A 27,198-nucleotide genomic window follows, 5' to 3' on the forward strand; every position below is an offset into this window, starting at 1 on the left:
TTGTTTTTGGTCGTCGCCATCTCCGTTTTTTGGAACAACCAAACGAGACAATTTTAGGCAACCAAAATGTTGCAATTAACTTTCATAAACTGAAAGGCTTAAAGTTGTAAAACGAAAACCAGAGCTTCCAAACTGGTCAACGACCTGTCAATCTCAAGGTAGCCCCGCCCTAAAACAGACCCTGCATTATCGTCTATTTTACTCTGAATGGGAACCTTCATGTACTTCTTGAACATCATGCTGTACTGGAGAAGACTTGAAACTATCAAGTGAGAAGAGGGATCATTTTCTTATAGGCTTCCATACATTCTGACTTTTTGCAACCAGTGGAGCGCCCCCCTGCTGGCCATTAGAAAGAATGCAGGTTTGAAGGCACTTCCACATTTTCAGACCTGGAGGTTGCTCCTTAGGACGGAGCCAGTCTGGCTGTTTCCTGTGTTTTCCTTTTGTGCTCAGCTAACTGGCTGCAGTTTCCTATTCACTGTACAGATTTGGATGAATTTGGTTTGTTCATTGGAATGTTTGACTAATTGGTGGCTGGTTGATTTGGTTTGTGTGGAGTCATTTGAACTGACCTGGGTATTGTTTAGTTGTTAGCATGTCTTACCAGAATTATTGTGTGCAGGTTGGGTTGGGTGTATTTGATTTGACTGTTTTTAAATTGGATCCCGTTGGAATGCTATGGGTTCTTGTGGTTTGCTTCACTCTGACGGGTTTTGTGCTGACCACAGTAAAACTGTTTGTGATTAGCCTAATGGAGCAGCATTGGCTTCCTGTGAATATCAAGTTTGTTTGGACTAGTTTGAGTGAAATAGGTTGTGTATGTCTGCTCTCTTACATTTCTCCACTTTCCTTTGCTGTGGCTTTAATCTCTTTACCTTGGTTCGCTTGTGGTTTTGTTGTAGGTTGACTCTGGAGCAGCTGCCTTGACTTGCCTCGATGACTCTGGTGGTATACGTTGGTCTGAAATGCTGCAAAGCTGCTTCACTGAGGCTGATGTAACCCTGAGCCAAAGAGCTGCAACACTGTGCCCGACACTGCAGTGCTGCTCACATATAGAGATGCTTTGATACGAGACAAAAACAGGCTCATATACTGTATGTGCATGGACACACACACACACAGATTCTCTTAGAAAGCTCTTCTCTTTTTTGCAGCACTCATCAAAGGGACATCACGTATCATAGGAAGTACTCTACATTTTGATGAGAATAACATTTTAAGGAGAAAAGGAGCGAGGTCACATGATGCAAGGTAACATGCCATAGATATCAAATATTGCTGGAGAAATGCAAATAACCAGCTGCCCTACAAACAAGTCAAACTATATTTTAGCTTTTGACTCTGTGGGTGACAGTGTGGGGTATTTCCACTTACACTGAGGGCCGTTAAAGAGGCTCAAGAGAAAGGACAACTTCCCTAAAATGTCCACAGTAAGCAGATAATATGATGCCTCTTTTTTCTCTTTATGCTTTTCTTTTTAGTATGGTATATAGTATGACGAAGCACTGTACTGCAGCTGTGCTTTCTCATAAATAGGGTGCAAAATTGTGCTTTACGGTGTCTGTGGTGGATGTTTGTTCCTTACCTTCTCTGGGTAGATGCTGGTTGGCTCTTGCTTTGCTTCCGCTGCCATTTCAGACCCTGCAGTTCCTCTTTTACCCACTAGTTGTCCAGTTGTCCTCAGTGTGTTCCGGCTTTGGCCAATCATCCTCCACCTGCTCACACACCTGCCCCTCATTACCTCATACTGTCCTTTAGCTTCAGTATGCAAAAACAATTCCTTTAAATGGAATCGAACTTTGTCGTGCAAATTTAAATCAAATTTTTACAATTTGATAAATTTGACAATTTGAGGATGAGGGAGAAATCAACAAATCACACTTCGCAAACACACACACACACACCTCCGACTATCTCTGATATGTCTCTGCCTGCTACTACAGTACGAGCGTACGGTGTGGTTATATGACACGAGGGTTAGCTGGTCCTCCTGAATCTCATTCGATTGGATAAATGTATGTGTAGCCTTAACAGTAATAAGTAAATAAAAACAGTAACAAAAGATCCATTCTTCAAATGTTACACAAAAGGTTATTTGATTATTAGAGTGCTGAGGCTGGATAGCAACACACATCACTGTCATCCACACTATAATCGAATTATGATTAATACTATAAAGAAAAAACACTGCTCTCATCCCTGGCGCTCTGCCTTTAACTCTTTGGCGCTCGATGCTCACATGTCGCTGAGCACACCCACGACTCCCGTGAGCCTCGCTCCTCAAACATTTCCCGGATACTTCTGGGATTTTCCATATTAGGCATTTCTTTAATTGGCCAGGTGCATCCGTCACTTTTGACACTGCTTATTACATGCTGAATACACAGATTATCTTTAATCATTGTATAATGTAACATGTCCTTTCCATCGAAACTTTATATTTGAGCTTTGCCTGAACCAAAGCCAAACATCTCATTTGCATTTATGTAATATTTTCATAACGTCAGCTTTACAATATTTGGTTGTCTACACACAGATAAACAACAAACAGGAGAGATGTGATAACGTTGTGACGCTTGCAGCCGTGTGGAGTGGAATATCCAGCAGAAGATATTATCTGCTGTGTCAGGACGGCTGAGCTGTTTGTCACAAGTGGGACTGTACATCAGGGCAATGAGCGGAACATGTGGCCTCACTGGACGATGTGCGATGTCTGTGTGAGTGTATTATGTTGTTGTCTAGGAATACTTATGTATGAGTACTGATGCTCTATAACTAAAGTTAACTGTGTATTCATATCTTATCACTTCTTTTTCAAATATTAAAGCATGTAAACATGTTGTACACACACACACTCACACACTCTCACACACTCACACACACACTCACACACTCTCACACACTCACACACATACACACACACACACACAGCAATCAATAGAGGAAGAGAATACACTGGAGGTCTCTGACCACAGCATCCTGAATATGTCTCCTTTTGGCCCCAACACACTAAACACACAGCCGACAGAGCGAGTGTGTGTGAGAGAGATTGACAGCGAGAAGTAGAGAGTGAAAGGTCAGTCGGAACATTATGTGCGCACCTGGTTCCTGCTGTGTTTTAGTAGTTTGGAGGAGACAGGTGTTGGTTGCAAGCAAACCACAAAGTGCCCCCATGATTATGATATAATCACGGCCTTAGATTTACTATTAAGTTGTACACAGATTAGGCTTCTGCTGGGAACTGCTCTCACTCTGAACTAGACCAGTTACATACGGCACTTACTGTACGGTCAGAGCCGCTAAAGTAGAGAAGAAGAACTGACACTGTACTTTAGTATTTATAAGCAGTACATAACTATGTAATAAACGGTTAATAACACAGTATAATGTAGTTGTAAGCAGATATTACTACAAGAAATTAGTATAATTTATTATTGTTGATAAATACTATACATTAATAAACACTTATAATGTGCTCGTATCTGCTTACAACTATATTATAGTGTTTTAATCATTTATTAAATATTGATATACTGTTAATGAATGCTTGTAGTTGGAGTTGGACTCTATGTACAGACATGGGGAGCTGTCATGGAACAAGAAATATTATTTTCTCTAAAGAATGCACACAACATTACATTTATAAATCAGATCAGTAAGCTGTAACAGAAAAGAATCATGCAATTTAATTTCAGTTGCACTTAAACACAAGTCTATAAGTTTATCTGTCCTCTCACCTTCAAACCACAAAGGGTTAAAACGGCTACTTCTGTCTTTCTCTGCAGATGAAGGAATCCACCCTGCTGCTGTGACTCATGCACATGTGTGTAAAGATGTGTGTGTGTGTGTGTGTGTGTGTGTGTGTGTGTGTGTGTGTGTGTGTGTGTGTGTGTATGTGCACATGCAGGAGGCATTTTTGCGCGTGATCATTTTGAATGTGTGTTAATGAGTTGTGTGTGTGTGTGTGTGTGTGCGCACGACTGTGTGTGGAAGACATATAATTATCTGAGCATGTGTTTGTGCCAAGCTGTGCAAGGCACCGTACTTTCCGTGTCCTGCAGATGAACACACACACACACACACACACACACACACACACACACACACACACACACACACACACACACACACACACACACACACACACACACACAGATACAAAGAGGGCAAGAGAAAGAAAACAAGGATTGGCCTCAGACAGTGTTACTCAAATAAAAAAAAAAATCTGTCGTCATGAACTTTAATGCCAACAAAGTACAATACATATAGTTTATGTAATAGTTGATTTGTTATGTTTTGTTTATTGATTTTTAATTAGTAGAGGTATTTACACCAAGTCAAAACTGTAAAACCAGAAGTAAAAATCCTACAATCAAAAGTATATAAGTGCCTTATAAAACATCATAATCTTTTCTCAGTAAGTCAAAGTCACAAGTTTTATTAAATTCAAATGTAAGTTTTTCTTTTGTATACAAAGATATAAACATGAGTTCTTCTCACTAGAAGTCTTTTGACTTTAATACTTGAATTTGAAGGAATACTGCTGAGAGTTCAGTCAACTCATTAAATTAAGTTTTTAAAGCAGTATCATCAGCATATTGGCAAACACAAACGCTTGGCATAGCCTTGATATATTCAGTTAACTCTAATCTTTAAGGCAGCAGCATGTCATTCTTTACTTAACAAGTAAACAGCGGTCGTAGCTGTTTGTTATAGATCTTAGGAAGTTTTAATGTCAACTACTTTAATTATTGTTTGGAGGTTTTGTCCATGTGTCAGATAAATGTACATTAAAATTGTACTAAGAAAGTACAGTACTTGAGTAAATGCCGCTACTGAATACAATAATGTTTCTGTTGATTACAAAACAAAAACAAATGATAAATCAGTCTTCTTGTTTTAAAAAGATGTAAAAGCTTTATTTACAACAGTTTAATGCAATTAAAACAGCATAATTACAATATTTTCAGTGTGCAATAACACTTTTACACAAACAAAAACCACAACATGTTGCTACAGTTGTACTGGGTCACTTGGAGTCATTCAGATGAGTTTGTTTCTACACAAACAGTCTCCAAGCAGATGCATCTCTGGACAGCATTAGCACAAAACACCACAGTGCCCCTGGATTCCCTATATTTCATAGTTTTTTCTTTTCTAAAAATTCCAATTAAAAACAAACAAACAGTGCATATAAATGTTTATTTTCTTTTGAATAGATACTTCTCTGTTCTATTCATCCTAAAAAGCTCAAAGCGTGATTTACTTAAGCGGCTCCAGCAGTGTTGATGCCAGTCAGTGAACCCCTGAATGTCACACAACCGTCTCTGCGCTGTAACATCTACAAATGACAGGCGGTGATTCAACATATCACCAGGTTTCCATATCAGTTTCAGAAGACGACAGTTCATCTTTTGGTTTCCTTCCCTGCCATGCTCTCCCTCTCACACTCCAGCTGTAATACAGTACTTCAAATTGAGGTCTTAGATTTCACATGGCCCAATATCAGAGATCAACGTGCAGTGACAGCGGAGGGAAAGCAAAGCCGCTAATCTGGTGCATAGGAAGACGAGCCCGAGACATGTGCATTTCCAGCAAGAAAGGATTCTGATGAGGAGGCAATGCAACATAACACAGAAAGAAGTCGGACGCAGTGAGGGGGAAATGAAATGGGGACTTTTCAGCTGAAGTTTCAACACTTTTAACGGTGACCAATGATTGAAAAGCGGATGAAAGTGGCGTTTAAAGAATGAATGTCAAATAAAAAACGTTAAATATTCTGATATAAAATAATATTTTAATGAAAGACCTGGGATTTTAAACTCTAAAAAGCAGACAGCCGTGGACACAGACTTATAAAATACCCCCCACTCTTCCTACATACGAGAGAGACCACCACTCTTAATGGTCATTTTGTGTCTCTTTGTGGCCGTTTGGACTCTTTTGGTGGTTTTTGTGGCAGTTGTGCATCTCTTAGTAGTTAATTTGCGTCTGTTTGTGGTTGTTTAATTGACTTTCCAATTAGGAAGAATAACTTCAGGTTCTGGTCCTGTTCAGTAATCCATCCATGAGCCCATTGACTATCACCTCTCTGTCCCTACACACGATTATGGACAAACCGTGGTCATGAGTGGATCATGAAGTATTTCTACATCTGTGCGAAAGTAATTTCTTCTGTTGACGTTATCCACTCATGTCGTAAGCACTTATATTATGTGTGCAATAACACATGTAACAGTTACAGAAGAGCAGCCTAAATTAAGACTATCAAAACATGAGATGAAATGGATGAGAGAGTTTCTGAAATGAAAGTTTAAGGATTATGAAAGCTCGGATCACACTTCATCTGCGACGCACTCGTGTTGACACAACTGTGCAAACATCAAAACGTAACTCAAACACGGACTCAGATGAATTTGGTTACCGATTGTGTTCTGCTCTGATTTGTTGTTGCATAGCCTCACAGGGAGCGAGCGGCGAGCATGGAACTCATTTGTTTTAGAAGAGTAAATCCACATGAAACACACACGACAACACGATATCTACAAACTCATTTGAAGCAGGTGAACTTCCATTGAAGAGTAACGCTTTAAACACATCCGCTGTGATTATTATTCTGTCAAACGGACTCTGATTAATGTTGCGGAGCACAAAACAGCAAATTCCATTTCCATGTTTATTCCAGTCAAGACTGAAACAGACACCGACTGCAGCTTTTGTACTTAAACAACTTACAGTATGGCAGAGAATTAAGTGACAATTCATTTGTACCATCGAAAACAACCCAGAAAACAATAGTTATGCACAAATCTCTTGATCCATGGACTTTAAAATACGATGTTTGGTGTTTACTATGGTGTAGCTCAGTGGGAAGAACATCGCTAACCCTGACCCAGCCGGGGTTATGGGTAGCCTCATATGGGAAAGAGAGAAAGGTTTCATGGAAACAGCTCAGGGAAGGAGCTGTGCACGGCTCTCTGACTGAAGGGACGTTCAAACGTGGGAAATACACACATAGGTGAGATACCGATATATGCTTTATTGGAAGTGTTTAAAAAACAAGGCTCCAATGATCAGGATTGACTGATTGAGATTGAAGATTGATGAAGAGCAGCGCAGTCGCTTCCCTGAGCTTTTACTATGGGAAGCGATGCTCATGCTCAATGTGTTTGCACTCATGGTGTTTTAAGATGCTTGAGAAATGTCTATTTCTTGCACAAAAGCAGCTTAACATTGTTCAGAGTTATTGAATCGGCATCCTCCAAAAGAGAAGAAAGATATTTGTGAATACAAAAGAGAAGCATTTCATATTTTTCACGGCTGTTTTATATGCTTTTTATTGTTCTGGTTCAGTTTTAATAAGCTGTAAGTGGTAACATGCATTTCAGCAAGGCAAGATCTAAAAAAAAAAAAAAAAAAACACAAAACAAAACAATGGCCGACTTTGTTTGACTGTTTTTTTGATTTCGGTTCTGTTGTCATGTGAGGAACCAAAGAGTTGAAGGAGGAGAATAAATTCTATATTTTGATATGTAACTGTCAGGCAACCATTCAGTCACAAAACCTTCTTTGACTGCATGAGTCAATGTTTGGTTGCCGTCCAGAAATCTGTCTCTGAGAGTTAAGTGACCTGGCAGCTCGAGGACACTTGGCCGGGTCTGAGTCGCTGGGTTAATAAACGGATTACATGACCTTGTCAACAAACCAAATCGTGCCAACTACACTCAGTCTGGCTGCTAATGTTAAATCCAGAGGCTGAAACAAAGAACGGTGGACAGCACTGTTTCAACACTTACTGTGTTGCAGGAATTTGTTTGGACTTTGTCAAAACAAGGTTTACAAATGAAAAAACGTATAACATTAGTAAACAAGACAGCGAGACGTGACACGGTTTGAAGGTTTAAATGATTGACTTGATTTAATGATTGATTTTGTTCAACTCTTTGGGCAGTTTAGTAACATGTACTTACATCTTATTGTTTTATCAAGTGAAGAATTCTGCTGCTGCTTTTGATGTTTTAATGCTGAAATAACCAGAGCGAAAAGGGAATGACTTTGGAAATAAATGCTTTTTTTGGGGTATTGTTTTAGCACTCCATATACACCGACTGTGTTTGGTGATAAAAAGGATTATGGAATATGGAGGAGGTCACACGTCTTCGCCGTTCAACCTCCAGGTGCTACAGAAGCAGAGGTCTTTAGGTACAGAGGAAGGCTGGTATCGATTATTTCAAGGTTGGCACAGTATCGTTTAACAAGTATCGAAGGTTGAGGATTATTTGTGTGTAAAACTGGAGAATACAGAGGGTAACATCTGTGTAGGCAGATTCAGTAAGATGTAAAACTTGAAATGAAATACATGAATAAAACATTAACTATGCAATTCCAAGATTAGACATTTCTATAATATAGATGTTTTCTTTGAAAGCCACAGGATCGGTGCATCGATTTAAAGTACCTTTGAAGGGAGAATAATCCTGATTACAGATTAGCCAACCGGTAGCAGGAGCTACAATTTAGCAAACTAAAACTTGACCCAGGTTATTGAAATATGACACACAAAACAGAACGGACACTTCTAACATTAATGCAGAATGCAGTATTAAGCTGGACAGGATTCATCTCTCTTGGGAAAGCTGGGTAATTTTGATATTGTATGTGCCGATCCGTCGAGAGGGAATGTTTTCACATTCCCAAATACTTGTTCTTGCAAGGAAAGATCGGCTTTTCTGATGAGGACTTTGTTGTTTTTACAAGAACAAGGTGTCTTGTTGCTGACTACAGCAAATATTCTATTAGCCACCTCACCTCTCCCCGGAGTATTAAAGCTGTCCGCATGGGGTCTGCAAAATACTGTGTGTCATGACATTTGATGATCTTTGATGCATCATTTAGTACTCAGATTATCAGGACACAATTCCTTTCTGTGGGTGTACAGTTGGCTATTATATATATATTCATAAGCAGACATGTAAATCATGAAAACAAAACGTTAAATGGCACGGAAGTTTAGATAAACATTTTGGATAAAGATGATTCCTTTGGCCCGGTTGGTTCCCACACAGGACACGAGTCTGTTGCATGTTATATCTTTACGAAACAGGAGTGCAAGATCATTTTCCCTGCATGAAACCATTGGAAAGATCGAGTGGACCCACACACTTTTAACAACCCTGGGTCTGCAGAGTTGATCACCCGAAGAATTGATAATCTCTGTACAATAAAAAAAGACCTTAAAAGAAGCTAAAAAAGTAAACAGGAAGCTGTACAAGGCACATTTGAATTTCCACAGGCATATTAAGGTGACGCGATTGCCTCTGTGCTGGAAAGGAGTGCAAACATCCGGGCTCTTTGGTAGCATTGCAAAGAATCGGAGACCGTGAAGGAAAAACAGAGGCGAAAGAAATAAAATAAAATCCAGGCATTTTAGAGTTCATTAAAAAGGTGCTAAGAAATTATCTTCTTTAAAATAAAGATAGTCCAAAGGCTCCTTCCTCCACTGGGAAAAGGGAGGAAAGAGTGTAAAAATGAGGTCCCCGAAAACAAACAGGATCCAACAAAGATACATTATTAAAGAGAAATGCTACATCTGCTGGGTTTTCCTCAGGCTAAACCTGAGAGTGGTCCTGGCTGTTCGTACTGCCCTGCAAGTAGATTATCCGTCCAATCACGAGGAGCAGGAGGCCCATGCAGAGCAGCACGGTGGGCTCCTGGTGGATGTGCGGCAGCGGATTTGGATAGATCACGACCCGCCTATGTCTGCCTGCCGCCCCCTGGAAGAGAGAGAAGATGAAGAGATGTTGCAGTATTAATGAGAAATATGGCACAAGCACACAGAGAGGCTGCATCTACCTAATATCCACTATCTATCTACTACATGTGTTTTTCGAACAGAAAAGGTTTTGGGGTGGAGACAAAAGACAATAATCTTTAACTGCGGTGATCTAGATTTTATGAACCGTTCGCCAAACAGCGCCCGTCTCAGTTACTGTGCTACATGTCAAACTGTACACTCTCACACGTTACAGTGATGACGTTTGAAACAATGCGTCCTTAATTTCAGATACAGACAAAAGCAGCTTCTCGTTGTCGCTAGCAGATTTCATTAGCCGTAGCTAGGTAGCTAAATAAGCTAATGCTAGCTCCATGACTTGAGACTTGAAAATATAGAAGTAACAGCACTATCCATGTATTACACCGTAGAGCTACAAAGTCCCACTGTTACAAGTACGAGAAGGGAACGTGTAAGATCAGACTCTCGTTTCATTCATAACCGTGTTTGCCAGTTGAGTCATTTGCATTGGCGTTTGCTTAGTGTGCGCTCGTATTACAAAATGTTCTTGTTGAGCGTATTGTGATGTACCTCAAATGTCCAGGTAAACACAGTGGAATCCCAGTGGATAATTTAAAATCAAAGACACACACACACACACACACACACACACACACACACACACACACACACACACACTGTTTACATCCACAGGAAGCAGGTAAGTATAGTTCTCTACATCCTGCCTCAGCTCTCTTCACTCCCTCCGTGTCCAGGTGTCAGTGTGTGTATGAATGTGTATGTTTGAATTTGTCTGAAGGTCTTTCTGTCTATTTAAAAAAATAAAAATTCTAGTGTTACAACATCCATGGTCAAATCACAGCAACAGAGGCGTAAATACCTGACGTAAGAGTTACGTTTCAGAAACACTGGCTGCTGCATTTCCCATAATGCAATTGTCAAAAGAGTTAAAGCGTAACTCAAGATAACCCTGATGTCATCGTCAGTTTTGGTTATGACTGTAATAGTTCCTTCACATTATGCGCTTCCACTGTATATCCAGTCTATTTTAAACGTCTCTCTGCAGTCATTCCGACACACTTGGCACGCTGTGGACTGAAACAAGTATTTTCTCTCTGTCCCTGCAGCAGGAAGCACTTTGCCCTGGCCTCGGTCCATCGCTCAAGCAGCAGCAGCAGCAGCTCACCGATAACAGATCTGCCCGGTCGACAGAAGAGACAGGACGTTTCCCAGGGGGAGCTTTCTCCAGAAGAAAGCACTCTCTGAAAACAACAAGGTTCCTGTTGCTGAGAAAAGGTGAACAGGTGGTTGGGGATCTCCGACACCGACTTCTAATAATAGCAGGGGAAACTTTGGCTAGGGCTGGGGTGATAACCGCATGGCAGCAATGCGGAGGTTATGTGATCCTGAGCTTGTTATTGTCATCACAACAGCTTTGTTTTGTAGTGTCACTATCATTTTGATAATGTCGCATTTTTACTACAGTTTGGCGATTTACTGCCAATGCCGCCACCACCCAAAGGAATAACATGATATTGACACTACAAAGGTTGCACGACGCAGCTCTCAGGTGAAGAAGATTTCTGCTTAAAGATTCTATCCTCATCTACGATTGCTCCCATAAATACAGGCGTAACAAGGAAACCTTACACCCTTACAGACTGAAGCGTTTACAAGAGCAGGAATCAGTTTTTCCACCGTAAGATAGATGTCCTGTTTTGGCATGACGCCCTTTAAATACAGCCCAGGCGGATGGACTTTATAATATCATCCAGACATCGACTGGCACAGAATAAGCCTTCTGCCCCGGGGCGAGACTGTACTCTGAAAAACAGGATCTTCACAGACGAGAGAAAGAGAGGAATATCAAAGCTGTGTGGTTGATTCAAAAAGCGAGCCAAAAACCACAGAAACCCCTAATGCCAGAGGAGGAAACAGGTGAGAGGAAGACTAGTGGTCTATCAGTCTGCCTTATAATTCTAGCACACACTGAGCATATCCTTTTAGCTGAACTATCAGTCGGTTGGTCGTTCAACCACGAGATGAAAAATCTCAACAGCTGTCGGATGTATCGCCATGAAATTGGGTTCATTCGTGGTCCTCAGAGGATGCGTCCGATCATCCCTTAACTTTTCATCGAGCCATTCCCATCAGCCTCAGCTGTGCTTTGTTTCAAGTCCTAATTCACAAATGTTAGCATGCTAACACGCCAACCTTACACCTGCTAAACATCAGGGAGTAAGCATCGTCATTGTGAGCATGCACTTAGCTCAAAGCACAAGTGTAGCCTGACAGAGACGCTGGTGCGGCTGGAAGCTCTTATTCTTGCTTTATTAATGGTTGGAGGTTGAAATTAAATCCGCCATGAAAGAAGAAAACTGGACGGCTCATTGTTCAGAAAAAATAAATGGCAAAATCTCCATAGACACACCTGGAAAAACACTTATTCTGACATATCATGGAGCTCTTTCTTTCCTTCTTTTCTGGGATTTCTTCCCACAGTAATCATCACATTATGAACTTTCTAACTTTAAATCAACATTTGAGCAGACACCAGTGGAGCTGGAAGAGCAGCAGAGATCCAGAAGAGTCATTTCACTGCAGCTAAAACACAAACCTCGATTTCCCTGAATGTCATCAAGGGACGCTTGTGTTTGGCGGAGCAAAGAGCAAAGATTCGGTTGCACCTCCACCGCCCGGACCTCTGACATTATACTAAATCAAAACGTGTGTGGGTGTCGAAGCTCAAGCTAAAGTTCTGACCTCCTTTTCAAGCGCCGCCTTTGTTTTGAGTAACACGTTGCAGTAGAGCAACTTTTGTAAAAGGTTTATCTAATTTCCCAGGTGACATCTTTTCTGCACTTTATATATATGCAATTATACTTTGCTCTTGTGAAAGTGTTATCATTATTAATCTTTATGCACTTGCAGCAGCAGTTGCACGTTAGAGACTCGTCTCTCCTCAAAGCAGTTTTGGAAGACAGACAGGCTTTGTGGTTTTTGAGTTGGCAGAGTTTCTGTGCTTTTTCTTCACCTCATGAACCGCTGTAATGATTCAACATCTCAAGATGGTCTGCAGTTTACAGCGTGAGGGACCACGATGTCAGATTTAGGAGTGTCAAGAATTAAAGCAAACTTAAGGCAAACTTAAAGCTCGGTTCACTATGAGATGTTGGATTTGCCGATCTATTGCTGTGGAGATATCTCTGCATGAATAGGAAAGAGGAGAGTGGGCTGTATTAGTATTCTTTAAACTATTGTAACATGGTGCACACTTCAGATTAATTAATTTTGACCCCAAATGGAAAACGATGTTCTCCCACATTACAGTATAACCCGTCTGTAAGCACTTACTATATTTGACATCTTCTAGCGAATGAAAGTGCAGGAGAAACTGTCAATGACAACATGACAGGAGGATGTGGTGTACCTGGGAGGAGCGGAGACTAGATGTATACGTTTTACCACAGCTGACGCATTTACATCTGTCCAATATCTTTATACAATGTGTCTCAAACCACATCCAGATCAGGTGCCATGAAGACGCGTTGACATTGTCATTTTCTGTAAACCACGGATACATCTGACGATTCTGAAAGGGATGTTAGTTACTTAGTATATCGAGCAACCGTTATTTAAGGTTACGCATACCTGCTTCTTTGTTTTCTTGCTGTGTGTCGGATGAGAAGATAGATATCAGTCTCATGGCACAGCGTTAGATATTAAGCTGGGACGCAGAGGAAACAGCTACACTGGCTCTCTCTAAAACTCATATTAACATGTTGTATCTCATCTATATTGTTGTTTAATTAATGAGCAGTAATGGGAAAAACTTTTAAGTTAATCAAATGTTCTTTTGGGAATTTAGACAATATGGCTGGTGTGTTATTTGGGCGATTGGTCGTATTTCAGAATCAGGATGAGAGGTTTGATTTCCACTGCAATCACAAGCAGATGTACTAATCAGCTAACAAACTGCAGGCTGAGTGTCTGACACGACGCCAAAACCAGTTTCACCAAACACTCCTGATATTCAACTTTATACCTCGGGATTACAGAAAAGAGCCACAGACACACGTGCACGCACAGAAAGACACTGCCAATAGTTTCCTCATATGAACTCTTACCTCAAATAACCTCTTCCATCATCTGAGAACAGAAAACCTGCTGCCACAGACTCTTTTCCTAATGTCATTGCAAGTCTGCAGGCTTCTAACAAGTAGCTGGCACAGACACACTCACGCACATGCAGGCACCGCCGTGCACATACACGTGCGCATCAGAGTGCTACCGTGATGCAATACGAGAGCAGGCTGAAATACATGCAAAGGAGGAAGAAGAAGCAAAACATCAACAACTCAACGCAGCCGATCAATATACTAAATAATCATTCAACCAGAACATCCAGCGGTGAGCCAATGATGCAACCGCACTGTCACTCAGCCAACTAATCAAACAGGGTAGTACAAACTAATGTGAACACTAAGATAATTCATGCTTTATATTAAGAGCTACGGATCTTTTTTTGTTTAAAGACTTTTCAGGCAGCCATTGGTCTTCAGTTGAAGCTTGATATAAAGTAGGAATCTGAATTAATCTCATTTACCACCATGTTGTCTTTATTTTTACATCAGTTATTTGTGAAGAGCCTCATAGAGGGCGGCTCCAGCCGTCGCTATCTTGACAGCGATACGGGTGAGTTATATACACATTCCCCCCCCCCAAAACAGTTGTCATGAAGCTAATATTAGCTATAGAGGCCAAAACCATTTATACCACACTGTTAGCATGTTTGTTTCTGCTGTAAAGTTTAGCATTGTAACATGGGGGTCTATGGAGATTGCTCCCTTTTGGAGCCAGCCTCAAGTGGCCGTTTGAGGAACTGCTCTGGAGTTTGCCGCTTGGTTTGTTGTAGTAAATATTCATCTGTGGAAATTCAATATACTCAATCTTGTTTGTGTCTTAAAGGAGCCCCTAGGTAACCCATAAAAACAGATTTATGAGACCCTAAGCAGATCAAGGAGGAGAGGAGGGGGGGGGGGGTGCAAAATGGGCAAGTTAAATTGGGTAAGAATAAATAAGTATCTGACTTTGTTCTTCTCCAGTGAACTTCTTTTGAATCTGTTATAACTTTAAGACCAGAACTAGAGCACAACTTCAATATCTTATTAGATCTAAAGTGTTGGAGGAGGAGGTCCAGACTTCACTTCTGGCCCGGAGAAAAGACTTTCCCCCCCCGACAGGTTCAGAGGTAATGATGTCAGTAAATGGATGTCAGTGTTGTAAAATATATGTGATGTGAATTACACAACTGTACTTCTGTTTAGGTTTGGAAACAGCTGATTCTGCCTTCGGACACATCTGTGGCAGAGGATTCAAATACATCGTCTCAAACTCTCGTCTCTTTGTCTTCACAGTGGAAACATTGAGTCTGTTCGTTCCAAAAAGCTCATGTGATTTTGTTTGGTCACCACAACTTACTATGCTGCAGCTCAGAAATAGCTCTCTAGACAAGGCACACACACACACAAACACACACACACGCGCGCAAAGTTTAGCTGACTAACATTCCTTTGAGTCCATGCAATATAATATACTGTATTCTTCACCTTCCTCATGTGTTCGTCCACGTTTAAGAGCCTTATAACAGTGTGAGTCAGTATTTTGAGTGTATTGTGTGTGTCTCTGGCCTAAAGGGTTGAAGCTGAAAGTATATTGCACATCGAGCACATTTCGGGAGTGAAGAAGAGCTTAGAAGGTGCTCATTGTTGGAATTTGTGCAATATTGAGTCATCAGAAAGTATCTGAAAACATACTAAATGTAGTGAAACTGAAATAAAACGGGACAAACATCACAATCCTTCAGCTACACTTATAATGTAAATAAATCAGTGTTTAGTTCAGCATTTCACCAATGAAAACAGAAATGCTCTTAAATAAGGGTTAAAAATACCGCCTTTCTCCCGCTCTTTGACTTGAACACACACACAAACAAAAACACAAGCAGCCAGCGACACCCGACTCGTCAACAATGTTCCTCAGAGTTATTTCTGTCTTCAGGACAAAGGGTTTTTTACCTCCTACTGAAAGATGACAGTGTGTGTTGGAGTTTGTTTGAGTGTGTGTGTAGTTTGAGTGTGTTTAAGTGTGTCAGTGGATGTGTGTGTGTGTGTTTTGGCAGGATAATTAGACCTTGTGCTTTGCTCCCTGAGAGCTCTGTAACCACAGGGCTGAACCATAATGAATCTACACTGTCACGGACACTAGACTGTCCACACACACGCACACGCACACACACACACACACACAATACTGAGCAAGATTACAGATGTTTAAAAACAAACATGCACACATAATCACGCACACACTGTGTAAATGTTTAACAGAGAGAGTGCGGGGGGAGAGAGGTTGGATTAAATGAGGACAAAGGAGAGCGAGCCAGTGAAAGAGAGGAAGATGAAAAGACTTCTTATAATATTTATGATAACACATCACGGAACATGTTTTCCAGAATGAATTACTTTAATGTGGTTGGTATGTAAAAATGAGCCGAGACACCTGTGTGTTGTTGTGCGAGTGTATTCTCAGATGATGAGTCTTATTAAAGAGACGTACTACAGCCTGAAGCGATGCAGCGCTGCCTCTCGGCCGACGCCTGCAGGCAGTGAAACTGAAGATCTTTTGACAACATTGCAACACAACGGCAGCTCAGTTTTCAGCAGGAATGTTGAGATGCATTGGTCATAATGTGAGACATTGTGAGTGTGCTGCAACACCCCCCTAAACCTGAGGATATATTTACAGGTCATCGGTTTCATCTTGTTCTTTGACATATTTATAGAAGTCCATGAAGTTGTTGAGAACTTGCCCACATTTATTGTCTCCCCTTTAAGTCCGTGTGCCCCACAAACGAGTCTAAATGGTAAAGTGGGAATGTCTTTAGTAGTTCAGGTATTTAGTCATAAACCAAATAACTGCATGGTTGAATTTTTCGTTTCATCACCCAGGGGAAAAAGTGATCATGCTGGGCCTGTTTGGTGAGAGTGCGACGTTCACGGCTTTGCTCAGAAACTTCCTTACGCTCCTCTCAGACCTTTCAACTCTCCAATTCCAGTTGGGAGATGTAATCCCTCCAGTGTGTCTGGGTTTGATCCAGGCTTCCAATGATTGTAGAGAAAAGCTCAAAGTTTAGCCTGGAGTAAAGACATTACGGCCTGAAGTCCGGCCATCAAACCAAACCCCTGATATGCAAGGGACATGATAGGATGAGATTTAAGTGCTCAGGTTCTTAAGGAGGTAAGAGGATAAAACATTTCTTCCAACAGCAGGAAGGATGAGAAGCAAACTTACTGCAATCATCTGTTCTCTTCTCTGGATTCAGACTGATCCAGTCTCCTGTACTGTGGCTCTTGTCCACTGTTCGCTAAGGGAGAAAACAGACGACCCCAGTTACCACTAGCTGCTTCTTTTTAACTGCCAGCGAGGAAGTGAAACGCGTACATTTACGCTTTCCTCCCAAGATCCGACCACTTCCCTTCAGGCATAACCCTGGAATCACCAGTAGATGGACACATACATGATCCCTCGCTGGCTTCCCACCACTGAACACAGTCGTCTTTAACCACTACGGGGAATTCAAACCCGGATCTCTGATGTGGTGTCCAAGTGTTTTGCTTCATGTGTTCATTTTGTGCATTTATGGTTATATTGTTCATTCAATAATATGTACATCCTTAGAAGAACACACTGCTTTGTTTCCGCATGTTTCTTTGTCCTTATACTTATGATTAAGTATCCTGTTAAAACCCAAAAAACGTCTTGTGCTGCTGTGGTTATGAACTCATGTGCAACCCTGCATGTGCACTTGTCCGCAGCAGCACCTGGTAAGAGAACAGGGAACAAGCCTCCACGTTCCTCTTTTCTCTGCCTCCTCATTGTTCTGCGGCACGAACAAACACACATGCTGACACTTTCTGGATAGTTCCACTACCAAGTTCACACAAGGCTTACCACTAAGACACACAGACGCACACACACCTCTTCCTCACTAAGTGTTGAATCATCACATTCTCACATTTCTCTAACCCCCCTCTGTTCCCCTCTGCAGCTCGAGTCTCAGCTGTGAGGGGCAAACCTTGCATGACTCTCAGAAAACACTTCACCCCAGGTCGTGGGACTCACTGAGTTATAAGTCAGCCATTAAACTCCTGATTTTCCCAGACTTATGTGCCTCAACTTGGAGAAATGCTGCATGTTGACAGTGTATGTGATTATCCAGAAGGCAGGTAAATGCAGTGATTGATCAAAACCAAAACCTGAAGGATGGATGAGCAACCCAGCTCTGATAATGAGGGGTTTGAGAGCAATGTGATGACTGCTGGAACCACAAGTGTACTCAAATAACATCCCTTAAGGGGCTTCATGGCTTTTTGGATAAGGATGTGTGTGTGTGTGTGTGTGTGTGTGTGTGTGTGTGTGTGTGTGTGTGTGTGTGTGTGTGTGTGTGTGTGTGTGTGTGTGTGTGTTTGGGGGAGAAATGCAGAAGCAAGAGGGCAGAAACAGTTTCTTCTGTGTGATGCTCATTAACACCCAGAAGGTTAAACACAGCGGGAGAAGAACAAGTTCGACTAATCAGACTGCCCGGCCGGAGAGTCGTAGCGTTAACGCTGTTAAGCTTTTGACACTCGGAGCATCTTAAGCTCTTCACTGGGGTATAACAGTCCCGTCATGCCCGTTCTTGACATTATTATTTTTAATCCATTTCTGTGATGAGATTAAAGTTAACAAGCTCTGATGTTTTTCTTCCCTTTTCCTCTCCGGCTTCCTAAAGCTTCAGTCATCTCTTTGATAGTTGAGTAAATAAAACTGTGATGATGCAACATGCAGAAATGTTGCCAAGGAAACAGAAGCCAAGAGGAAATTAACTCTTATGGAGCTACGCAACTTTACAACGCGACCTGTCCGACTGACTGATGGATGAACTGCATCATTCAGAGGATTTATATTCTCTGCAATGATGTGATTATCTCTTCAGTGAGGCAATACTCAAGACTACAGCAACTGTCATCTCATAACATAACAAGAGCTGGGTTACTCATCCATCTTTTAAAATACTAGTCATGTATTCTCTTAAATCTGCAAATACAAAATGGTGCATTTACAAAAAAGAAATGCCTCCTCTCATGTAACGTATGATACAAACATGTGTGTATTTGATAGCTTTCAGTCTTCTTCCTGTGTTTGCTGGCCCATAACCACACTTCTTTGTGTCAATAACCAGCGGCAGGAATATGTATCATACTGCACATAAACGACCCACTCTATTACCCACTATTTTACTGGCTCTTCATCTTTTAACTGCTGCAAGTAGAGGCTCCATTTCCTGTGTAATTATCATTTTCAACCATAACAATAATCCATGTACAATTACATCCAATATTCACAAGCTAAATAATGTCTCATGTGCCAAGGGAGAGTCAGCCATCAGCCACATTACTGCTACTAAGGCTGAGCAAATAAGCTCCACTTTTATAATGTGAGAAGTCAATGAGCTCCTGTGGGTCTCACCGCATTTAAACACCCGTGTTGTACCACTAAGATTTGTTTTGGTTTCTTTCCCACCGCTGGAAAGTGACTGAAGGCTTCGTCGAGGAGACTGGCGCTCCACAAGGCCATCTCCTGCCCCTCCACTGTTGAAGGGTCATATGGCTGTTTTTTTTGTTGTTGTTGTTGTTTTTATTTTATTTAGTGGTTAGTGTGACATCTGGAGTGTCTGCAACTCCAGGCAGACTTCTTGGTTATTTTCTGATCAAAAGTAATTATTTTCACCCCAAGCGCAGGGGAAATAACCAGCTGGTCACAGGCTCTCTCAGATCCCACACGGCGACATTTCTGCCAACCCCCCCCCCCTCGTTCTTATTTGTTGGTCTGCTGAGAATATTGCTCATTTTCAACAGCATCATGCATCACATTTCCACAAACAAATATTTGCTAAAAAGCCTGTGATTTGATTTGTGGGTGTAATTAATTGTGGCAAACGATATTAGTGAATGACGTGGGATAAAGACAGAACACAAAGTGATTCATTCACACAGCAACAACTGCACGGGACTCCATCTCTGACAAAAAACAACCTCAAAAAAATAAAAAGTAACTTGCCCAAAACAATAACAAAACAACATGATGTTGTATTTGATAAATGTCATTTACACATGTTAGCTAACCACAGTCTTCTTCTGTCATCTGCTGCTCTACTGCAGCTGCTGAGCATTCAGCTCAAGTGCCCCATAAATGTGGTCGCTGGTGGTTACTCTCTATCTCACACACACACACACACACACACTAACCCTGAGCAGAAACACTCTATTGTAGTCGTCTCCACAGCGTCGGAGTTCTCGTCCGATTGCCTCCGTCTGCATGTCCCCTGTTGCGTTTCGTCGCCGTGTGCTAGAGGGGCTGGGAGATTGTCCTGAAACAGAGAGAAAAACCCACTTTGGTAATCCACGAAAAGCATCTCAATATTAAATGTGCGTGCGCCTCACTGGCATCATAACGAAGATGTACCAGCTGACCGCGTGAGCTTGTGTATGTTTCTTTGGTTAATCTGTGATATTTTCAGTCAACACTAAATCAGTATGAAAGCTCTGACCTGTTACCGAGCTCCACTTATGACTCATGAACGCTGTTGTGAAACCTATACTTAATATGTCTCACATCCTCCAATATTTAAGATATAATACAGCAAAGAGGCTGCGTTCAAATCAATGCACCAGGCTGCTGACGATCCACAAGAGTGTGTATGATGGGAAATATGGGCACAGCCGTGTAAAACACACTCTGTACCGTTTCCCAGAGACCAAAAGTCAAACTGTGTCAAGTGCCATTTGAACACTGTAGATACCAAATAATAGAAGAGAGCTGACCTCCTTTTCTCTGTTGTGATGCTCATTTCTCTCAACCAGCAGTCTCTGAAAGTTATTTACCAGGCTCACAATCTGCGGTTTGCTAATGCCGAGGGGCAACCGATTCAAGGACAAAGAATTTAGAGAACAGTCGCATCTTGAGACACTGAATTTGCCTTGATCTAGAAGTCACAAATCTTCATCTGAAAAGGTTTTCCATTCAACCAGAACACATAATGAATCACTCCTACTTAACACATGCAGTTATTAGCCAGCTTTGTGCAGCCTTTTACGCAGACTCTGTCAAAAGCTTATGAGTTATATCGAAGCCTCAGGCAAAATATATCTTTGCGCAACCAGCCTCAAGGTCGTGACGTAATCAAACCGTGTTAATATAAATGCAGAAAGCATCAAAGTCGACTGTTCCACTCTGTGACTGAAGAAACCTGAGTGTAGGTGTGATCTTCCTGCTGCAGGAGGAGGCAGTATTGTGATAGGATAGCTGGAGCCACGCTGTCAGGGAGCGACAACAACAAGATGATAAACTGATCCTCTTTAGGCCTTCTATCTCGCTCTCTTACACACAACTTGTTGTGAGGACGATATGTGTGTGTGTGTGTGTGTGTGTTTATCTCCTATCTGTGCTATCTGATGGATGTAGCAGACTGAATGAGAGGCGAAGGGCTTCAGTCTGCATCTTACAAAAGACACACACACACACACACACACACACACACACACACACACACACACACTTCTGTTTTGACTGTTATCTTGTATGTCTGGCTGCAGTGAGGAGAGAGAATAAAAGAGACACAATCAGTGAAGCTCATCACTACTATTATAAAATAAGTTACAATAAGGAAGTTTAATTTCAGCATCCGGAGATAACTTTTTACTTACAAAACACCACTATCCTTGTAAAAAAATAAAGATACAAACGCAGATTGTTATGGATGTGATAGCCGGGGTTTTAGTACAGGAGGGGTGCTACATTTAAATGCTCACACAGTTCTAACATGCAGTATGTGGGTTTAAGCATCCGAAGCAAAAAGGACTCAATTTGGAGAATCGGAGAAAAACAGATCAATAAAACAGCATGAGACAATGATATTATTATACACTCTGGGTATATTTGGCATCCACTGCACCAACACTGTTAGGGGATTTACACTGTTTGTTGTTTTTTTTGTGCCCAATCTCAGCCTCATGTCGTGGTTCTATTTGTTTCCAAGTAACCGAATGGGCAACTTTAGCCGACAGCATCATAGCTTAAAGCGTGTCAGCCTCCTTCTGTTTTTGCATCTAAATAAACAGCAGAAATGAAAACAGGCTGTGAGACGTGATGAATGTCCTACAAACACTTTGGCTCCATCAATACCAGCTCGAACCCACAGAACTACTGACAACTCCTGTCAATGCTGACACTTCAACTCTTTAAAGGCGAAGTGCACAGATTGTACACATGCAAGTCTGTTTACAACTGCATATGAGAACAAGTTGTATGACGCGCTGTGTGGCTCCAGAAGGAGCAGCGCAAAATCTAATGAATTGCCTTAAGTGATGTCACAAGAGTCAGTTGGGGCTGAAGACTAAACACTTGAAAAAGAAAGAAATCTGGAGTTGTGGAGTGAGAAAGAAGTGATCTTAAGGACCTCCGTAGCCAATGCTCATCTCTGCTTAAGACTAGCGGCTCGAGGTAACATAAGCTACTAGCATAGCACGCATCTCCAACCAAACTGCTGTGTTGCATTGTGGGTAATGTATGCATATTTCACTTAACGTTGCTTAGTTTGTGAGGACAGACTGATTTAAGCATGCCGAGACGCACGAGTCAAACTCATTCATAAAACTCATTTGCACAGAACAAACAATGAATACAATTGTCCTGACACAATATCACAAAGTGCCATTATGTGTTTGTTTGGCCAAATGTTTTCACATCATATTGGACATTAGTTTTGTACAAATGCATCATTACTCTCACATGAGATTAGGCTTGTGGGTTTTCAAATCACTCAAAGGAAGCAGAAAGTAACACACTGATGGAATGAAAACACAAGAATTAGCACTGATGAGTCATATTAGTGTGTTTCAGATCTGCATGTTTCAGCCTGAATTTGTCGGATTTCCCTCCGTGGGCCAACGGAGCGAGGTGTGCTGGGTATTAGTCAATAAATCAGAATGTGAAGAAAACACCAGACTGATTTACTCATGTGTGTGAGTCGCAAAATACTAGAGAGTAGTGGAAAAACATGCATGAGTAAGAATCTAGTGGGAGAAAAAAGGGAGTGCAAAAACATCTCGAGTCTGTTTTTGTTCATCTTTTTACTATCATTGTTAACATTCAACACCCCCCCCCCCCCCCAAATCTTTGATAAAGGAAGCTTCAGGGAGCTTGTGCTGGGCTCATATCAGGTTTCATATTTGCTGCACACCCACACAGCAGCAGCAGCAGCAGCAGCTAAATATCACAGTGAAAACAGTCAGAGCTGATCCAGGCCAGTAACAAGAACACAACAGGTACTTAAAAAAAAAATAGTATCGGGGTGTGACACCTACACTTAGTTTAAATACTTTAATTTGCAGGGACTCCGTTTATATTCTTCAAACTGACATTCCGGATGACAAAAATTAGCAGTGGGGAAATTATAACAGGCCTGATTAGCACCATTATTATTTTCTGAAACATGGCAGCACACAGGTCATTGACTGGATGTATCATCAGCTGCAGCAACAAGACAAAGAAAGGTGCTTTAAGAGTAAAAACATGTGCACTGCGATGAGGAAAGTGTTAGTACAACGGTTTTCTTTTTGAAATATATCTTGTTTTTTACATTTATATGATTCAATCCATGAATCCAGTTTATTCGCTGCTATGTTTGTCACTCAATCACTTGTCAGAAAACTTTGAAATGACAAACCGATTCCATCTGCAGTGTTGGCTAATCATTGGTTATGCATGCAAAGTGCCTTAGCTCACCGTGCTGCTGCCGCGTCCCCGGTCCGTTTTGCGCCTCAGCCATGCGCTGCAGGGCGTGTTTCATCACCTGGCCGGTGGAGCTCGGAGTCTGAGTCGCTCTGTCGGCAGTCACTGGCCTCGGCCAGAGCGGGGAGCTCGGCAGCGAGTCGCCGTCAGAGGAGAAATATCCACTGGAGGTGCGACGGGGGAGGTGGAATATCGACCGTGTCTGAAACACGCCGAGGCTGGCGACAGGGGAGTTGGCTGTGGTTCTGTACCAGGACGGCGAGTCCGGCTCTCCTCCTCCGGTGGATTCGGGGTGACCAAAGCTCCGCTCGCCGCCTTCGTCTGAACGGGACGTTTGCGCTGAGGCTCCGACGGGAGGTGGATCTCCTTCGCTCCCCTGTGTTGCCTTTACTGCGGTCGGTCCATCGGACCGGTTTTGTGGTCTGTTGGATGAACAGAGCAGCACCGTCAGTCTGGGCTTTCATCACTCTGCCCAAACAGCCTACAGCCTCACGCCTCTGCTGCATCTGACACAGCAGCTGGACATGAAGCAGCGCACTGCTGCGTCAGAACAGGACCACTTAGATTAATGTTTGTCCTTTAGACCTACCGGTTCTGTAACATAACTCTTAGATTATTTCACAGGGGATCGCGGTGTCTAGCGCGCCGGCAAGTACATGCCAAAAAAAATAAATTGGCATATTTGTGTCTTATTATATTAAAGCTCACGTGCCATTGCAGCTGGGTATCAGCAGAAGCGTGTGGAGTTATGTAGTGACTGTTTGACTAGTTGTATGAGCCGTGAATATGTTTCTTGGTCAGGCCCAGGAGTCAAACTGTCCACCCGGTGCGTCTCCATTGTTGCTGAGAAGTTGCTGATTGCAGCAAATTTTTGTTTGACTTGTGTGAGTGTGTGTGTGGGGAGGGGGCATGAAGGAAGCGACTGGAGTAACTTCAACTGCGTCACATATGAACAGCCTAAAAGAAATCCGTCTCCGCAGTCAGTCTGGAAATTGTATTTTTCGAGTAAAAAAAGCAACGCTTCAGTGTGATCGCACATTTCTGCTTGTAGGCGGGAATTTGTTGGATCAAGCTGGAATTATGCAGATATTACTTTGTAACACTGTAACACTGGTTTGCATTGAGAACAAACAATCTTACACCTTTGTCATTGTATCGTTTTAATCACCAAAACTCTCAACGTGACATTCTAATAAAAGAGACCCATCAAAATATTTTTGATGCAGCTTCCTGTTTGCCCAGACTGAACTGCAGCTTCCTAACCCCAGGGATTCCCAGCGCCAATGACCTATTTCTGTGCCAAAAATGACCTAAAATTATAAACAACTGCTTTTTAGAATAAAGTCTTCATGTACCTAAAACCCCACTTTTACGCACCTTTGAGGGAAATAGTCGTCTTTTTGCATTTTACGCATTATTACGCGCGGAGAAACAGCGTCAACAAGCGCGTTTTAACTGAACACGAAGTCTGTCCTCCAGCCACATAACAATGTAAACTTTCCCTGAGGGTTTTGGTGCAGATCCGACCCTCAAGGGGAGAGATATTAAGCGTGGCAGGCGGCACGGAGAGAATGGCAACACAACACACCGGTGGTCATCTCGCCGAGAGGGAAAAGCAGACGGAAGCGAATGTTATCCGCCACACCAGTACCAGAAAACTAACAAACAAGGCATTTGATCAGGTGTTAAATGTGTATCCCTCTTCAGCTGAACGTCTGCACCGTCACTGTATTAACACGGAGAGGTAGCCCGTCGTTTCCGTGGGCGACGACAGAACGGCATACATTCACCAGAAGAAAATGACCTTTCAGATTACAAAATGAGGTTTCCCTTTACTTTTAAGGCAAATATATTTAAAGTAATTGCGCAGCTGTCACGTGGACTGTGTGAGCCTCCGGGATTATTTCGTCTATATTTGTAGCGTTCTTCTTCAAAAGCCAGCGGTGCATGTGCGCCTCCCACAGGGCAGCGCGCTCATAAAGTGAGAACATTAGCCTTTACAGTCAGGTAATTGCAAATTGTAACAAGTGTTAATACCAGAAGAGCTACAAGTGAAGTAGTCGGGAAAATCTCCCGTGAATTCATCACCTGGTGAATTTAAAAGCGGATGAAGTCTGTGACCTCGATGAACAAAGCAGACGGTCTCTCATACATGAACACAAATCTTCTATTAGAAGGAAAACATATCGTCGCATAAGTCTTGACATTATTTGGAAATATGTATGTCTGCCTGAAACCTCTATTCAGAAAATAAAATGCTCTCCTCTCCAATCCCGAAGACAAAGCGACCTGCAGAGCTCGACAGTTAGACCACAGCAGAGTGAAATGCCGTTTACACCCAACTAATGGGTTATATCCATAAAAGAAAATGAAGCAGGTGCGCGGCGTCGCCAAAGATACCGGCAAAACGCACTCCTAAACCCCTCTCGATATAAAAGAGTCGCTTTGGACTATATCTGGAGTGTTGCAGGGATATATGAAATAAATGCGCAGTAAAGTCAATTAAATTCTGTTTCAAGTCACCTTTCACGCATGACACATCAGTATACAGTGCTATTTCACAATAAGAGAAGGCATAACAATGTAAAAGCAAAGCTATTATTCATTTCCTGTATTTTAAAAACACTTCCATGAAACAATAAGGTGACATAACGGCAGCCGTGTGCAGCTGACATGATGCCGGTCAGAGGGAGGCTGGATTTTTAATGTAAAGTAAGGAGTTAAAATAAATAAAACAAACGCACCTTTATCCAAACTCACCTGGACTGATGGTGCATGTCACTGGCGGGTCATCACCGCTGGATCCAAAAATAACACGATGACAAGTTGGCTGTGATCTAAATATGTCTAAATAATATCAATGCAAGTCCAAATAGGATCCACAGGTTCAAAGTGAGCAAAACAATAAGTTCTCAAAGTAAAAAGAAAAAGTACAATAAATCCCAGAGTTTTTGCTGAAGTGTCCCGCGAGAGGAATGCTTGAATAATCCGCCTCGCCCGAGTGCAAACTGCATTTGAGGAGATAAACAAACTCCAGCCAGAGAGAGTGCTTTTGTCTGAACCGAGAATATTTCCTTCCTCTCTCCCTCCCTCCCTCCGTGTCTTGCACTACTGAAGGTGCTTTCTGTGTGGCGGATTGATATGGGCGCTCCTCCTCCAAAAAACCAAGATCCACCTCCTGTGGGTGGAGTTTCACTCTGGGCTCTATTCTCCTTCCTCTGTCTCCCCCTGTCTCTCACCGGCCTTAACTGGCATGGAAAACTCCCCTGCATGAAACAAAAGTGGCGATGACAAATAGAGGAAATATTTCAATACAAACACTGTTACACTCATTCTGTCTCGTTGTGTCTTGTATAAAGTGACAGAATATTGATGGGAAGCTTCACAAAATTGTCTCTAATCAACTTGATTTTGGAGATCATTGATAAATCCCTTCATCCTGACTGTAAGGCTAAAAGACTGTAATGATATAGGCTAGAGTTGTGACTTTAGAAGCCATGTGACATCCTGTC

The 27,198-nt window shown here is 42.0% G+C and overlaps 1 protein-coding gene across 2 annotated transcripts; it reads right to left on the reverse strand.

Annotated features, from left to right (window-relative positions):
* Positions 1–4,897: 4,897 nt before the first annotated feature.
* bcl2l11 (BCL2 like 11) lies at positions 4,898–26,784 on the reverse strand. Of its 2 annotated transcripts, none has more exons than XM_029449840.1 (4): positions 26,447–26,784; positions 23,681–24,108; positions 20,143–20,264; positions 4,898–9,776 (listed from the first exon to the last, which is right to left on the reverse strand). In XM_029449840.1, exons 1-4 carry the CDS (start codon positions 26,461–26,463, stop codon positions 9,612–9,614), a joined length of 732 nt encoding a protein of 243 aa, XP_029305700.1. In that variant the 5' UTR covers positions 26,464–26,784; the 3' UTR covers positions 4,898–9,611. The 2 variants fall into 2 exon arrangements, with proteins under 2 accessions (XP_029305700.1, XP_029305699.1); XM_029449839.1 differs by lacking the exon at positions 26,447–26,784 and adding an exon at positions 25,064–26,014.
* Positions 26,785–27,198: the final 414 nt, after the last annotated feature.

This window comes from Cottoperca gobio, chromosome 15, assembly GCF_900634415.1.
Source record: "Cottoperca gobio chromosome 15, fCotGob3.1, whole genome shotgun sequence".
NCBI lineage: Eukaryota > Metazoa > Chordata > Actinopteri > Perciformes > Bovichtidae > Cottoperca > Cottoperca gobio.

Coding starts and splice junctions, on each gene's coding strand:
- bcl2l11 (XM_029449839.1), bottom strand. CDS start 25,101: ATGCGTAAAATGCAAAAAGACGACTATTTCCCTCAAAG. Junction 20,265..23,680: donor GGGGACGCGGCAGCAGCACG/GTGAGCTAAGGC, acceptor TCTCTGTTTCAG/GACAATCTCCCAGCCCCTCT. Junction 9,777..20,142: donor ATAGAGTGTTTCTGCTCAGG/GTTAGTGTGTGT, acceptor TCTCTCTTCCAG/GGGGCGGCAGGCAGACATAG.